A 15,415-nucleotide genomic window follows, 5' to 3' on the forward strand; every position below is an offset into this window, starting at 1 on the left:
AAAATTTATCTAAAGGTAGGTATCTCATTCGTTCTTGACAATACTTACTACTAAAAATATACCTAAAATAAAATACTTAAAGGAACAAATTCTGCAATCGTCATAACATAGATTGAGCTCCAATAAATTTAACTCTCGAAAAGGAGTGAGTATTCAAGAAAACAGTAAAAATTTTATGGGTCATCTCTAAAGAATACCACAAACAGTGTTACATAGATTGAGATCCAATAAATTTAACTCTCGAAAAAGAGTATTCAAGAATATAGTAAAAATAGTGTTGTCCCTAGGTTGTCATTGGCCTGAGGAGACTAATTCGAAACCTATTAGGTTTTGCTCGAACACTATCGTCCACAGGAGTATGAGGCTTAACTGTAGCGAGTATTGTTGGAGGGATAATTGCACAAATAAAATCAATATTTATTTATCTTTAAATTTGAAGTTAGTCAATTTGGTGTGTTTATATTTTGAAACCTATTTTTGGAGTCGGTTATATTACAATTATTATACTAGACATACTAAATGTAAGCTGTAAATGCCACATGAATCGTAATAAGACCTAAAATTGAGTTTCTAAAGGCATAAAAATAAGATTTCATTTTCATTTTATTATGGTAGAAGAAAAAAGATTTTATCTGTAAAAGAAAATTCCAAAGATTAGTTCCAAGTAAGATTCTCTTATCAACCTTTTCTAAAATTAGGGGATCAAAACGTGTCATTAATAAAGCTAAAAAAAAAAATTCAATAATTTAGAAATATTCTTATCGTTAGTATTGTTGGATGAAAGTCACACATCCACTAATTTAAGAAATGATCATGATTTATAATCAAGGAATATTATCTCACGAGGCCTATCTGAGAAACCCAAAGCAAAACCATGAGAGCTTATGCTCAAAGTGACTATCATTACCATTGTGGAGATCCATAAATAGTAACATGGTTTATTAATTTATCATAATATTTATAAAAAAAGAAAAAAATAAGTAAGGCAAATATTTTTTAAACATTTTTTAGTTTAATAATATTTTTTTTAATTTAAAAATTGAAGAAGGATATTAATGTAAAATCGACGAAATTAATTTATTATATCAATATTTACGTCATTAAAATTCTCTCTGGAGCCTATATAAGTGTAATTCCGAACACAACCGGAATATCACCGTCTAAAGCTCCGGGCGGCAGACATGGCCAACAAACCCGTCCGTTTCGGAATCCTCGGCGCCGCCAAGATAGCTCGGAAGGTTTGTCGAGCCATTGCCGATGCTCCGAACGCCACTCTGTCGGCGATAGGCAGTCGTTCAGTCGAAAAGGCCTCGAAATTTGCGTCGGATAATGGATTAAGTGCAGAGGTCAAAATCTACGGTTCTTACGAAGCTGTAGTGGATGATCCGGAAATCGACGCCGTGTATGTGCCGCTTCCGACGAGTCTCCACCTGCGGTGGGCGGTGGTGGCGGCGAAGAAGAAGAAGCACTTGCTCCTGGAGAAGCCGGTGGCTCTGAATGTGGCGGAGTTCGATGAGATTGCGGCGGCGTGCGAGGGGAATGGAGTGCAGTTCATGGACGGTACCATGTGGATGCACCATCCTCGTACGCCCAAGATCAGGCAATTTCTTTCTGATGCCGACCAGTTTGGGAAGCTCAAGATGGTACGGATATATATATATATATATATATATATATATATTTTTTTTTTTTTTAATCTTTATAATTTCTTTTTTATTAAAATGAAATTCGATAGCTAAATAAGGTTAGGGACGAAATTATGTTCTTCATCTCTACCCAATTTTCCATCTCGTCCTACTTCACTGCTATTTGGAGCGTATGTCGTAGCATGGACATGAGAAAGTCCGATGCTCGAGTAAACTCGAATGGATGAATATTCGGGATGTTCCGTTAAGATGATCGACACATGGGTCAATCCCCAATAGATGTGTTTGAGAAAGCTAAGATGGCCGATGTGTCCCAAGACATGGGACAACATCACGATGCATGGATCATGTTGTTGGGAACAACTAAGATGACAATAAAATGCAATGTTGTGTCACAACGATTGAATATGCATGCACAAACGTGTGTGAGCGAACAAACTTGGATTCTACTCAAGCAACATTCGATTGGCGAAAGCAAACCTCGCTGACAGTACGACGAAGCCCCAAAGTTGGACTAAAAGTGAATATGGGACGTGAATTTCTCTCAAGACTTATCGTGAGCGTGTCAAGATCACAACACTGCACGATTGAAGAGATACGACCATAACAATTGGATTACTGCAAATTCCTCGCCCCAATAATAAATTGACTTCTTTTTTTGCTTTCTGTTACGAACATTGCAGGTAAACAGCATCTACACTTGCGCTGCTGATTATGAGTTCATAGCCAATGATATTCGCATAAAACCGGATCTCGATGGTCTTGGTGCTTTGGGCGATGTCGGGTGGTATTGTATTCGTTCGATTCTCTTTGCTGCCGACTTCCAACTGCCTACAACAGTGCTTGCGTTGCCTAATCCTGTTTTGAATGAATTCGGCGTCATTTTGTCGTGTGGAAGCTCACTGTTTTGGGACGATGGCAGAGTAGCGTCCTTCCATTGCTCTTTCTTGTCGAACTTGACCATGGATACCACTGTCATAGGAACCAATGGGACTTTAAATCTTAATGATCTCTTTATACCTTATGAAGAGAAGGAGGCCTATTTCTTCACCAGTTCCAAATCTCGGTTCAATGAGCTTCAGAACGGATGGAAACCGGTATCGAGCAAACATGTCGTCCCGACTGAGCTTTCTCAAGAGGCTCACATGGTGGGGGAATTCTCTCGTTTGGTTAAAGAAATTAAAGAGAAGGGCTCCAAACCTGAGAAGAAATGGCCATCCATTAGTCGTAAGACTCAGCTGGTGATCGATGCGGTGAAGGCGTCGCTCGATCAAGGATCCAAGCTGGTTGAAGTAGGACAGTGATTAAGCTTGCATCAAGATTTAGTGGGAGAAGCCATTCCTTAAAAATAATTGTGTTGTTACTTTCTGTCAATTGTCAATTGTGTTTGTATTGTTCAACTGTTGTATGAATGTAGAGTCTTCAACTCAAAAGTTTTCATTTGAATCGATCTTCTAAGAGTGCTCTTGTTCTGTCTTGAAAAGCAAATCATCGAGAGAGCCATATTGTTCTCTTTCGACTTTCCCTTTCGGCTCCCCCTCAAAGTTTAAAAACACGTCTGCAAGAGAGACATATTATTCCTTTTGGACTTTCTCTTTCGAGTTCCTCTCAATCTTGTACCGCTCATAGTTGCTACCTCCATCCTAAATTGCTTCATTCCTTCCAGTTGCTTTCACTGCAACAACTCTCCTATTCGTTAGAACACCTTTATAAACAGCTCCAAATGCACCGGCTCCGAGCTTTTCTTTGAAACCCTCGGTCACATGATGGAGTTCTTAATATGAGAACTGGACTGGAGCACCAGAAGCATACACAAGAAGAGAGTATTGGCTGGGCATCCCTCCAAAATTGGAGCTGTTTCTGCAATACCACCACCAAAAAACAGCCTGGAAAGCAATCATAGCAATCATGGTGACCAAAATCACAACCACTGATATCCAAGCCTTCACATTCCTACATTCACTCTGCCTTGGAACCGCAGACGGCTGTTGCAATTAGATATGCCGTAATTAGCAGTGTAGTAGGTTGGAAACCACGATCCTCCACAATGATATGATACTGTCCACTTTGAGTATAAGCTCTCATGGCTTTGCTTTTGTTTTCTTCATAAGATCTCATACCAATGGAGATGTATTCCTAACTTATAAACCAGATGCGGGACTCCTCTCCCAACAATTCTCAACAACCACGACCCTCTACAATGATATGATATGGTCCATTCTAAGCATAAGCTCTCATGACTTTGTTTTTTGTTTCTCCAAAAGTCTCGTTTCAATGGAGATGTATTTCTTACTTATAAACCCATGGTTATCTCTTAATTAGTCAACATGGAGCTCACCAACATAGCACTATCATATCCCCTAATAAAAGCTGATGTACCTAATAACAAAATGCACTTCCATCTGATGGTGCAGTGGAGGCAACACGGAGATCTTTGCCAACAATTCGATCGACACCCTGCTATCTGCATGGTGTAACCATGTATTCTTTACATATGTTAGCATAAGCTCTCATGGCCATGGCTTGGTATTAGACCATTGTATTCTTCTTACACCCTTTCTTCAAATTATTTGGATCAATTCCCTCAAAATTTGCAGATGGGCAGCCAGTGTGGACTGGTTTCGTTATAACTACAGATACTGAGTTCTCCACAAAACCCAAATATCTGACACTTATCTGGAACAGCGTCCCATCCCATTGTTTCAGTCTCACTGCCTCTAGGGACGCTATAAATTCCTAAACTTCCATCATTTTTCATCCTCAGAAACCAAAAATTATCAACTGGGAAAGGCTTATCTGCATAATCGTTGCTATAAGCAACCAGCGATCCTGCTCGCAGTGGTATGCTGGTATCAAAAATAGCCAACTTCCCGGTAGGATTTAATTGTAAAATAGGCGAATCCAGAGTGCCACTGATTGGCGTAGTCAAGCCTTGATTCCAATAAATTACATCATCGTTCCAAATAAGAGTTAAGATTTCCAGTATCAAGTAGTTTAAAAGAATACTGGCCAGATCGCAAGACTATATTCACTGAAATTCTGCAATGGAACAATCGTGTCAGTGGGATTGTCGAAGGAAGACCAAACGGGAACGAATTTACTATTTAGAAGTACAAGATTGCCGGAGTCCTCGAGTACAGCGGAGGAGACGCCACGGCCAGCGGTGTTAGATTTCCAAACGACGGCACCGGAGCCATTGACGAGGCGAAGGTTGCCGTTGAATTGAAAGTGAAGAGCACCTGAAGCATCCACCGGAGCACCGCCGCCAGCGGACCAGATGACAAAAACTTTACTCGAGAGAAAATGCCGGCGATATAAGAAGAAGAAGAACTGGATAAATCCGATGGAAGGAAACAAAGAGAGAAAATGGCGCCAGGCGAGTTCCACGCCTGGTCGGGATCGGAAGCTTTCAAAGATGAACCTAGAGATATGGCGGCTACCAACATAGAAGCTAGAAATGCAAGAAGCAAAGAAATGCAACAACAAAACAAACGGCTACAGAGGTTCATTTCGGAGAAGTTTCTGAGAAGCGTAATCCGAGAAGATCGGAAAACTCTTAGAAGATTTTGCTTCTCCGATCAAAGTGCGATGGTTTCGCATCACAGAAAAAACAGGATAGTTCACATAAATTGCAGAAGAAAAATCACAGTCTACCGAAAGCAGAAAAGTAGACGATGAAAATGAGAGATGATTTACCATGACATTCATTGGATTGTTGTTTCGTCCGCTCATGAATCCATCAATCAAGCCTGTCCAGTTTGAAGAAAACGAGTCCCCTGCTCCATTTCAACCGAACAGGACTATGATATTTTTCTGCCCCCAATTTGAGGGTTTGAATTTGAAGGAACTGAATCGTTTTACCAATTTCATATATGGCAACTAATATTAGATAATTACATAAAAAAATATTAAATAGTATTAATAATTGTTTAACACTTTCTTTTAGTTTTAAATTATATTTTTAATCTAATGTGTTCATGGTGAATATTTTAATTAATTAAATAAATAAAGGTAAGAAAACGTAATAATAATTTGAAATTAGTATTATTTAAAATATGTAATATTATTAAAATTTATTAATTAGACAAAAACAAATAATATATTTACACTCAAGTTTATTTAAGTGTATTATTGATAATTAAATAATTTAATTTAATTACTAAAATATAATTAATAATGATTAACTAATATCAATGAATAGATACCAACCAGAGATAATAATCCATAATCATTTAATTTAAAATTATGGATAAGACCAAATAAATACAATCCTCAAAATTTAATAACTAAATTTGTATTTTAACCTAATTTTACCCGCGTGGCTACGTACCGTTTTGAAAGCAAACTTATTAATTTTTCCGAGTACATATACGACTTTTTTAGTTCAAATAAGAGGTTAAGGAAGAAGATTCAAAATCGATAGAGTCTCAAATCGAAGCAATTTTTTAGTACAACAGTTGTGAGGTACGAAAAATTTGTACTCTCAACCTGAAAGGTAGAAATATATGTCAATTACAATAAAACTATACTCATATTGGCGATTTTGAAACAAAAGTGATCTATGTCTTGACTAGATAAACTATACTCAAGTTGAGGCATTACGAGCCGACTACAAGAAGCAAAGCTTCGTAGACTCGATAAATCGCTTATAGAATACCGACTACTAAGTTCAGACTTTTTACTTCATAGAAAAAGGGAAGGGAGGGAAGCGAAACTTAACGAGCTTTCTACCGTTTGACTACTAAGAAGCAAAACTTCGTAGACTCGACAAGTTGCTTATAGAATACTGACTACTAAGTTCAGACTTTCTACTTCATAGAAAAAGGGAAGGGAGGGAAGTGAAACTTAACGAACTTTCTACCGCCTGACCACTACATAAGCCACCGGGAAAGCCACCGGGAGAGAAAGTAGAAGGAATATCATCCCAAATGGAAAAGGATAATATCAAAGCTTATGGGTCTTGTTTCTAGGAAGCTTCTCTAAAAGAACAGGTAAAAAGTTTCCTTCACTCATCATAAAAATAATAAAGAACATAGAAGATTTTAGAATTATACAGTTTTATTGGAGTTACTATATCATTGGTGGGCTTGCAACCCCTCAGCACCAAAACAAAACTGAACAATGATTTACAAGATTTTGTCATAGTTTATGTGGAACACTTGGCTATTTCAACAACAACATGACTTGGAACTGTAAACCTTTGTAGCAAAGATTTGAGCAATTTTTGCACAAAGATCAGTGTAAGAACCGAAAAGCTAGAGGCTAGTTGGAGTGTCGTACCTTGAGTGCAGAAGAGATGAACTTGTTTTCTCACAAATGCTGCCACCAGGAGTCAAGTCTGCTGCAGCAAGCGACGATGAAAATGAGGCCGGTGTAGCGGGTGTTTCAGCGGTTGAGAAATTGCTTATATTGCTGCTGATATACGTGCTGGTTCCACTTGCAGAAACCATGGATGTTACCTTTGGTGCAGGAGGCCTCTCGATGTCGATGACGCCTTCGATCATCTGCACCACTTTTCCCATTGTTGGCCTCTGAGATGGTTGCTCCTGGATGCACCAAAAGCTCACCTGAACCACCCTGCTCACTTGCTCCATATCAATATCTTGATCCACCAGCCTTTTGTCAACAATTTCTCTGAGATTCCCCTTTTCAAACTCTTCATAAGCCCACAAAGAGAACCTCTTGTGATTTGTTTCGGCAGAAACGTCGAAGTTCCTTCGTCCGCTTACGATCTCTAAGAGAACCATACCATAGCTGAAAACATCAGATTTTGAGGTCAGTGGCAGATTTGCGAGCCATTCGGGCGCCAAATATCCTCGTGTTCCTCTTATGCTAGTCAAGGTTCGATATCGGTGGTCTTTCATGTTAATGAGCTTTGCCAGGCCAAAATCTGAGACTTTAGCGTTTAAATTCTCATCTAAGAGAATGTTCTCTGGCTTTATATCACAATGAATGATGCAATCACGGCACTCCTCATGAAGGTATGTGATCCCCTTGGCAGTGCCAGCAGCAATTTTGAATCGATCTTCCCAGCTGAGGAACTTCCCAGATTGTCCTTCTTCTCCCTTGAAAAGCAAACTATCAAGAGAGCCATTCTTCATGAGCTCATATACTAACAGCCTATGCCGTCCTTCCGAGCAAAAACCGACCAACCTCACGAGATTCAAATGGTGTGTGCTACTTATAGTTGCTACCTCCATCCTAAATTGCTTCTCTCCCTGCTCGATTCCCTCGAGTTGCTTCACTGCGACGACCGTCTTATTAGTAAGAACGCCTTTATAAACAGCTCCAAATCCACCAGCTCCAAGCTTTTCCTTGAATCCATTGGTCACACGATGGAGTTCTTTAAATGAGAATTGAACAGGAGCACCAGAAGCATACTCAAGAAGGGTGTATTGGCTGGACATCGCTCCAAACTTGGGGCTGTTCCTGCAACACCACCACCATAAACCAGCCTCACAAACAATTATGGCAAAAAGGGTGACCAAAACCACAACCACCAAGACCCAAGCCTTCAAATTCATACCACCCGGCCTTGAAACATCAGAAGATTCCAATTGGTTTTCAAGCACTTCTCCACAGACCTTGAGAAATGAACTGCTTGGCAACGCAGCACTCTGATATCCCCTAATGAAGCCCGACGGTATGTAATAACAAAATCCATTCCCATCTGATGGCGCAGTGGAAGCATCACAAGCAGAACTCTGTCGACAATTTGATTGACACCCTGATATCTGCATGGAGTAGACCTCTAAGTTCTTTGGATATGTTAATAGCTTTGTGTTCTTCAACTCCAACATCGTGATGCCGCTGGAACAGTTTCTGATATCCAATTTCGCCTTACACCCTTTCTTCCAATCGTGGTGATCAACTGGCTCAAAGTTTGCAGATGGGCAACTACAGATCGGACTTGTATCATTATAGCTACAAATACTAAGTTCCCCACAGAACCCAAATATTTGACACTTATCTGGAACAGCTTTCCATCCCACGGATTCAGACCCACTGCCTCTAACAACGCTATGAATCTCTAAATTTCCATCATCTTTCAACCTCAGAAACCTAAAAGTAGCACCGCCACCATTATCTGCGTAATCGTTGCTATAAGCTACAAATGATCCAGCAGGTATTCTGGTATCATAAACAGCCAACATTCCAATAGGATCTAATCGTAAACTAGGAGAATTCAAGGAGCCATTGATCGACGTATTTAATCCGTGATTCCAATAAACTACATCACCATTCGGTCCATCTCCATTCCAAGTCAGAGTTATATTCCCAATGTTAAGAAGGTTAAAAGAATACTGACCAGATCGCAGGACCATGCCCACTGTGAAATTCTGCGATGGAACAATCGTGTCCGTCGGGTGATCGAACGAAGACCAGACGGCCTGGGAACTACTATTTCGAAGGATGAGGTTGCCGGAGTCCTCGAGCACAGCGGAGGAGACTCCACGGCCGGTGGTGTTAGATTCCCAAACGACAGCACCAGAGCCATCGACGAGACGAAGGTTACCGTCGGATTGAAAGTGAAGAGCACCAGAAGCATCCACCGTAGCACCGCCGCCAGCGGACCAGATAGTAGGAACGCCACCAGTAAAGACTATGCCGGCGACAAAAGAAGAACCGGAGGAATCCGCCGGACGAAACCTCAAAGAGAAATCTCCATTAGCCGAATCCCACGTCTGATTGGGATTCGAAGCTCTCAAAGACGAACCTAGAGATATGGCGGCTACCGACAAAGATACTGAAAGACAAAGAACCAAAGCAATACAGTAACGAAACAAATGGCTACGGAGGTCCATTTCTCTTCAATCTCGCTTCAAGAACAGAAAGAACAACAGAGTCGGAGTTCCAAATTAACAAAATCCGAGAAAATCGAGACGAAAAGCTCGGAAATCCCTTGGAAGAATTTGCTACTTCAATCAAAATCTGATTCTGTATATAAATTGGCGAAGAAAAATCGCAATCATCTGGAAGCAGAAGATTAGAAAATGGAAGTGGAAGAAGAATTCTTACCTTAAAATTCATTGGACTGCTCGTTCTTCGTCCACTCATCTTTTCTTCTCCAGTAATTTTTCAAAAATATCCTCCAAACGTTTTTGACTTTTGAGTGAAAATCCATTTCAAAAACATTTTTTTCTATTTTTTATTTTTTTGCCCTTAGAATTTTTCTTGCCACGTGAAAAGACAAACGCAAATTTACACTTTTACCCCCAACTGGTCGTTCCCTCAACTTTTCAGTTAATCACGGAGAGAGCTTTATTTTTATTAAAAATATTTTTCTCCATTATTTCCTATTTTTATTAAAAATATTTATTAGACTCAATAAATAAAAACATCTAAAATAAATCTCAAACAATGAAAAATAATATTTTTGCATTAAAATTAAAAAATAAAAATATATTTTAATAAAATAAATAATTGTCATGTCAGTCCTCATCAATCATTAACGAAAAATTTGATGAAACGATAAAAATGAGATTAAATGCATAATTTACGTGTGTATGTTGGCCTCTACATGCACACGCACAGTCAACATCTTATATCATAAGGTTCGGCTATATATATATATATATTATATATATATATTTCGGTTAAAATATGAAAATTAAAGGTTAATAAAGAGGTTAGTAAAAAAGTTGGTGAAAATTAAATACAAATATAATTAATGCATTCGGGGTATATAAGTAATTTAATATCCAAACTTGATCATAGAGTCCAAAAACAAATTATTGTTTGAAAAGGGCCTTTTCTCCAAAATCTCAATTTTGTTGGGTTAAAATTTGAAATTACCCTTTTTATTGGTCAATTTTCCCGGGTCAAAATTGGAAATTCATATAATTTCTTTGCCCCAATTTGGTTATTCTTCCGTCTTTTTCACGCTGATCCCTTGTTATTTTCTTATTATATATTAAAATAAAGAGAAATCCTTTTAAATTAAATTATAAATTTAATCTTTTAATCTTTTAACTTTTACCCACTTAAAATTTTTAAAATTATAAATTTACTATTTATTAGACATAAAATTTAAAATTATATCTATTATATCAATTGATTTTTTTAAAAGAAGGATCGAAAATTTATTTATACAAAAATAAAATAAAATTTAGTGATTTGTTAGAGAAATTGAAAGATAAAACAAATACAAATACGGATGTTTAATAAATTTATAATTGAACCTAAAGATTGGGCTGGGTTGGTGACTCGAGTAATCTGTATAGAGTTCACAACCTAATGTTGATTGGGTCGGGTTGTCAGTTTTTTTTTAATTATTATTATTTAAAAATCTTATTTATATTCAATACATTATATTAATAACTAAAATTGAGTAAAACTCAAATATTAAACATTTAGTAATAAGCGTCAAATATTTTTAATATTCGTTTTAATATTAATAGAAAGGTAGGGTTGGGTCGGGTTGGATTGTAACCCTAAAAATTGGTCGGGTTGACTCGACCAAAAAAATACCGACCCATGAATTGACTCAAATTTTTCAATTTGTCAAAATTTCAACCGAACCCAAACAAAAAAAAAATTGACCCGAACTCTTCATTTAACTGCTCCATAAATATTTAATTCATTTAATCTAAAATAAATTAATATTTTAAAACAAAACCATCTTAGTCAGGGTATAAAGGGAATTTAAGAAAATATTGGAAAATAATTTAATAAATTCAAATTTAAAATAATCAAATTCTTATTCATTGAATTGAAGCCCAGGGGTTGATTAGTCATAAAAGTTTTCTTAATTATTTATTTTTAATTGATTCCAATCATTTCATTTATTAAATAATTAAAAAATATATATAAATATTAAGTCTCTCACTTTCCAAACTACTATATATTTTATTTATGACATTAATGCCCTTCAGCTTTATTTAAAGAGTTTAGAATAATATTTAAATCAAATTAAATTAAAAATATACCATTAGAAAAAAAAAATTGAATAATGTAACTGCCATAAGGACTAAAATTGGTTGTATTTAATTAACTAAATAACCGACTTGAATTTGAAATTTAGATTCCTCGTAGAACCCGACCTTTTCCCGTCATATCTTTAGAATCGCTCTTATTCGAATGTGGTCTCAGTTCATTTATGTACCCTTCCTTCAAGAGAGTATACGGAAACAGATATAAAAATTTCCGAAGAGTAATATTGTAACATCCCAAACTCACCGCCAATAGATATTGTCTGTTTTGGCCCGTTACTTATCGTCTACTTCTGATCCCACTATAACAGCACAAACCTACCGTTTGCAGATATTGTCCGTTTTTGCCCGTTACATATCACTATCAACCTCACGATTTTATGACGTATCTATGAGAGAGAAGGTGTACCGATGTCTGCTTCTAACACCACTATAACAGCACAAACCTACCATTTGCAAATATTGTCCGTTTTTTCCCGTTACATGTCAACCTCAAAATTTTATGACGTGTCTACGAGAGAGAGATTTCTACACCCTTAAAATGAATGTTTTGTTCCCGTCTCCGATCGATCTCACAAATATAACATATGACCGAGTAATTATAATAAATAAAATATATTTTTCTCTGATTATTTATGATCTTTCTACCTACATTCATTTCCTTACACCAAACCCATTCCCCTGTCTACTGGTGACAACAAAAACAAACCCCATCACAGTGAAAAACAACAGAGGAACAATGGCAGCCAAAAGAAAAACTAGATAAGCTCATCCATTTCTACCACCCCTTCTGCTCACGGCATTACATACCCGGCACGGCAGCGTGTCGAGGCTTGCAGCTCGGGTCCTCCTATAGTTGCCCAACGCACGGCATCGTCTCCAAGCATGGTATTCAGCATAAGCTACCGGATCATCAGCAAGTCGTTTTACATAAGAAGCTAACTCTTCCAACGAGCTGAATTTAGACCCATCAATTATGGAATGTGGAGGGACAAAATCCCAGACATTTGGAGCACCAAAATAGATCGGAACCGAACCGGAGTCTAGCGCATAAAATAGCTTCTCCGTTACGTAACTCTCGGTCATCGTGTTTTCGATTGCTAGAACGAATTTGTAATGAGACATTGCACAATGCAAGTGATCCCACCATTTTGGGGTGACACTGGCATCGTTTGCACATTCAGGGTACATATCAAGGGCCATGTCAAGCCCGCCTACATTGTTCAAGCACTTGCCAAATGAATGGTGAGGCAGCAAGCTTAGAAGCTTCCTAGCAAGCTGGTTTCGTTGGGGAAGACAACGAGACGACGACCAATAAACGAGCGTATCCTAAGAAAATTTCAATATCATTAGTATCACGATCCTTATAGATCGAACAGATCGGGTGGAGTTGCAAAGACGAAAATCAGAACCAAAAAACTCACATTGTTTTTAGAAGAAGATACGTGATAGTTTCGACCATTGTGAAAGAGTGCTCCTGCATAGGTTGACTGAACATCGTCTTCCGCATGATAACTAACGAATAGATCCTCAAAACCTGAGCGCTTCCGACCAGCCTCGAGATCCATATAAATACGGAGAGGATCACCCCTGCGCCTCTAACGAACATTAAGGAGAACAGTGAACAAAATCGGAACAACACGATCATAACAATATCGATAACAATAACCAAGAAATTATTACCCAGCGTATTGTCATGTGTAAGATAGGGAAGTCGAAAAGGTATATCATACTAACTTGTACCGTGGGCAGAGATTAAGATATCGCAATCAAATTAACATAATGAAAGCACGTTCATTCATATTTAAAAAAAAAAAAACAAACAGAGGACCAATATCACCGAAACAGCGCAAGCCCAACACTAGCAGATATTGTCCGTTTTGGCCTATTACGTATCATGTCAGCCTCACGGTATTAAAACACAAAAAAAAATCTCACACCTTATAAGGAATGCTTCGTTCCCCTCTGCAACCAAGATCGGATCTCAAAATCCACCCCCTTGGGGGCCAGCGCCCTTGCTTGCTAGCACACTGGCTGAAACCTGGCTCTGATACCATTTGTCACATCCAAAACCCACCGCAAGCAGATATTGTTCGTTTTGGCCCATTACGTATAGCCGTCAGCCTCGCGATCTTAAAACGCGTCTATTAGGGAGAGATTTTCACACTCTTATAAGGAATGTTTCGTTCCCCCTCCAACAAATGTGGAATTTTACAATTTACCACCCTTGGGCGCCAGCGTCCTTGTTGACACATTGTTTGAAACCTGGCTCTGATACCATTTGTAACAGCCCAAGCCCACCGCTAGCAGGTATTGATTGCTTTGGCTCACTACTTATTGATGTCAGCCTCACGGTTTTAAAACGCGTCTAGGGAGAGGTTTTCACATCCTTAAAAAAAATATTTCATTCCCCTCTCTAACCAATGTGGGATCTCACAATCCACCCCCACTCACTGGACACTGCCCGAAACCTAGCTCTGATATCATTTGTAACATCCCAAACTCACCGCTAGCAGATATTAATCGTTTTAGCTCATTCACGATTTTAAAATGCATTTGCTAGGCAGAGGTTTCCACACCCTTATGAGGAATAATTTGTTCCCCTCTCCAACCGACGTGGAATCTCACGTCTAGTTTACAAAAATCTGGGATTCCGGATAGTTCTAGGGGATCCATTCAACAGCCTATGAATTCAACCAATTTTCTTCCCTCAACAAGTAATATCCATAGATCGAAAAAAACAGTCCCCAAATAAGGTACAGAATTTGCAACAGCCCAGCCCCTTGACGGAAAACAGCAGAAATAAGCAGTAAAGCATAATCTACAATGGCTTCAAGAACATTTTAGAGAATTAATACCAAACATCATGCATTTCTCAATATCCTCCATGGATCAAGCTATTAGAACTAACAATGGCTTCATCGAAACAGATCATAAGAACTGAATGAACCAGAACGAACGATTATCCAGAACCGAGAAAAATGTAATTTATGTAGATAGATCTGGATCGCTTCAAAAACTACCAGATTATGATCTTAAAATCATTGGAAAAATCGGCATCCAAACAGATTGTAAAATTCGAATGGAATAATGGAAAATTATGGCTGAGAATTTACCTGACGCGGAGGCGTACTGGTCTCGAAGAACAAGGCGTCGGGTTTATCGGCAAGAACAGAAGATTTAGTCCAAAGACAGCTCAATCCACAAGAACACGAATACAAATTGTCTAAATTATCAGGGATCCATGTCCATCCTTTCACCAAAACAGAGACATGATTCAGTTTCAGCCCTCCACATTCCGAATTAGAGTCGCCGCCGACAAGCTGTAGCGAAGTCGACGAAGATCCATTTCCCAAACCGCCGCTAATTTTCTCCCGAAATCGATCGCAGCCAACCTGAGCGTCCCATTTCTTAAAGGCGGTGATCAAATCGGAGAAAGGATCGAAAGCGAACTCGGCTACGGATAGATTCAAATCATCGGCGGCCGGTACGATGGAAGTGGATGCCGGCGGAAATTCGAGGAAGCCAGTGAAGAAAAGGATGAAGAACACGAAAGCGAGCATGAATACGACGGCAACGGTGTTGAAGGGCTTCAAGAGCATGGTTGGACGGAGACGGCGGTCGCCGGTGGATTTTCTCTCTCCGGAGAGAGAGAGAAAGGGGGAAATCGTTGTAGAGAGTAAAAGTGAAATTATTCAGCACGATTACAAGACGAATTCAAGATAGATCACTAAAGTAGTGATTAATTTTGTGATTAGTGACTAATTTTGTGTTTATGACTAAGCTTTAATTTCACAATTTATTTATAAATTAACACAATCTAATTACTTATTTAAA

At 38.4% G+C, this 15,415-nt stretch overlaps 3 protein-coding genes and 1 pseudogene across 3 annotated transcripts; 1 reads left to right on the forward strand and 3 right to left on the reverse strand.

Annotated features, from left to right (window-relative positions):
- The first annotated feature begins 1,110 nt into the window (after window positions 1-1,110).
- LOC111809447 (putative oxidoreductase At4g09670) lies at window positions 1,111-3,090 on the forward strand. Its single transcript, XM_023695913.2, has 2 exons — window positions 1,111-1,643; window positions 2,330-3,090. The coding sequence occupies exons 1-2, from the start codon at window positions 1,182-1,184 to the stop codon at window positions 2,948-2,950; spliced, it is 1,083 nt and encodes a 360-aa protein (XP_023551681.2). The 5' UTR covers window positions 1,111-1,181; the 3' UTR covers window positions 2,951-3,090.
- On the reverse strand, window positions 2,851-5,482 carry LOC111809446 (G-type lectin S-receptor-like serine/threonine-protein kinase At1g34300 pseudogene; annotated as a pseudogene).
- Window positions 5,483-6,693: 1,211 nt separating this feature from the next.
- LOC111808570 (G-type lectin S-receptor-like serine/threonine-protein kinase At1g34300) lies at window positions 6,694-9,778 on the reverse strand. The gene is made up of 2 exons (XM_023694652.2): window positions 9,666-9,778; window positions 6,694-9,584 (listed from the first exon to the last, which is right to left on the reverse strand). The coding sequence occupies exon 2, from the start codon at window positions 9,449-9,451 to the stop codon at window positions 6,902-6,904; it is 2,550 nt and encodes an 849-aa protein (XP_023550420.2). The 5' UTR covers window positions 9,452-9,584; window positions 9,666-9,778; the 3' UTR covers window positions 6,694-6,901.
- A 2,399-nt stretch (window positions 9,779-12,177) lies between these two features.
- On the reverse strand, window positions 12,178-15,290 carry LOC111808579 (alpha-(1,4)-fucosyltransferase). The gene is made up of 3 exons (XM_023694666.2): window positions 14,695-15,290; window positions 13,003-13,176; window positions 12,178-12,907 (listed from the first exon to the last, which is right to left on the reverse strand). Exons 1-3 carry the CDS (start codon window positions 15,178-15,180, stop codon window positions 12,347-12,349), a joined length of 1,221 nt encoding a protein of 406 aa, XP_023550434.2. The 5' UTR covers window positions 15,181-15,290; the 3' UTR covers window positions 12,178-12,346.
- Window positions 15,291-15,415: the final 125 nt, after the last annotated feature.

Source organism: Cucurbita pepo, chromosome 13, assembly GCF_057944985.1.
Source record: "Cucurbita pepo subsp. pepo isolate OVF chromosome 13, ASM5794498v1, whole genome shotgun sequence".
Lineage (NCBI taxonomy): Eukaryota > Viridiplantae > Streptophyta > Magnoliopsida > Cucurbitales > Cucurbitaceae > Cucurbita > Cucurbita pepo.

What these genes read in the sequence shown, in the direction of transcription:
- LOC111809447 (XM_023695913.2), top strand. Translation starts at nt 1,182, where the DNA reads ATGGCCAACAAACCCGTCCGTTTCGGAATCCTCGGCGCCGCCAAGATA. An exon ending in AGTTTGGGAAGCTCAAGATG is followed by an intron (nt 1,644 to 2,329) that starts GTACGGATATAT and finishes CGAACATTGCAG; the next exon opens with GTAAACAGCATCTACACTTG.
- LOC111808570 (XM_023694652.2), bottom strand. Translation starts at nt 9,451, where the DNA reads ATGGACCTCCGTAGCCATTTGTTTCGTTACTGTATTGCTTTGGTTCTT.
- LOC111808579 (XM_023694666.2), bottom strand. Translation starts at nt 15,180, where the DNA reads ATGCTCTTGAAGCCCTTCAACACCGTTGCCGTCGTATTCATGCTCGCT. An exon ending in CCAGTACGCCTCCGCGTCAG is followed by an intron (nt 13,177 to 14,694) that starts GTAAATTCTCAG and finishes AATGTTCGTTAG; the next exon opens with AGGCGCAGGGGTGATCCTCT. An exon ending in TATCTTCTTCTAAAAACAAT is followed by an intron (nt 12,908 to 13,002) that starts GTGAGTTTTTTG and finishes AAATTTTCTTAG; the next exon opens with GATACGCTCGTTTATTGGTC.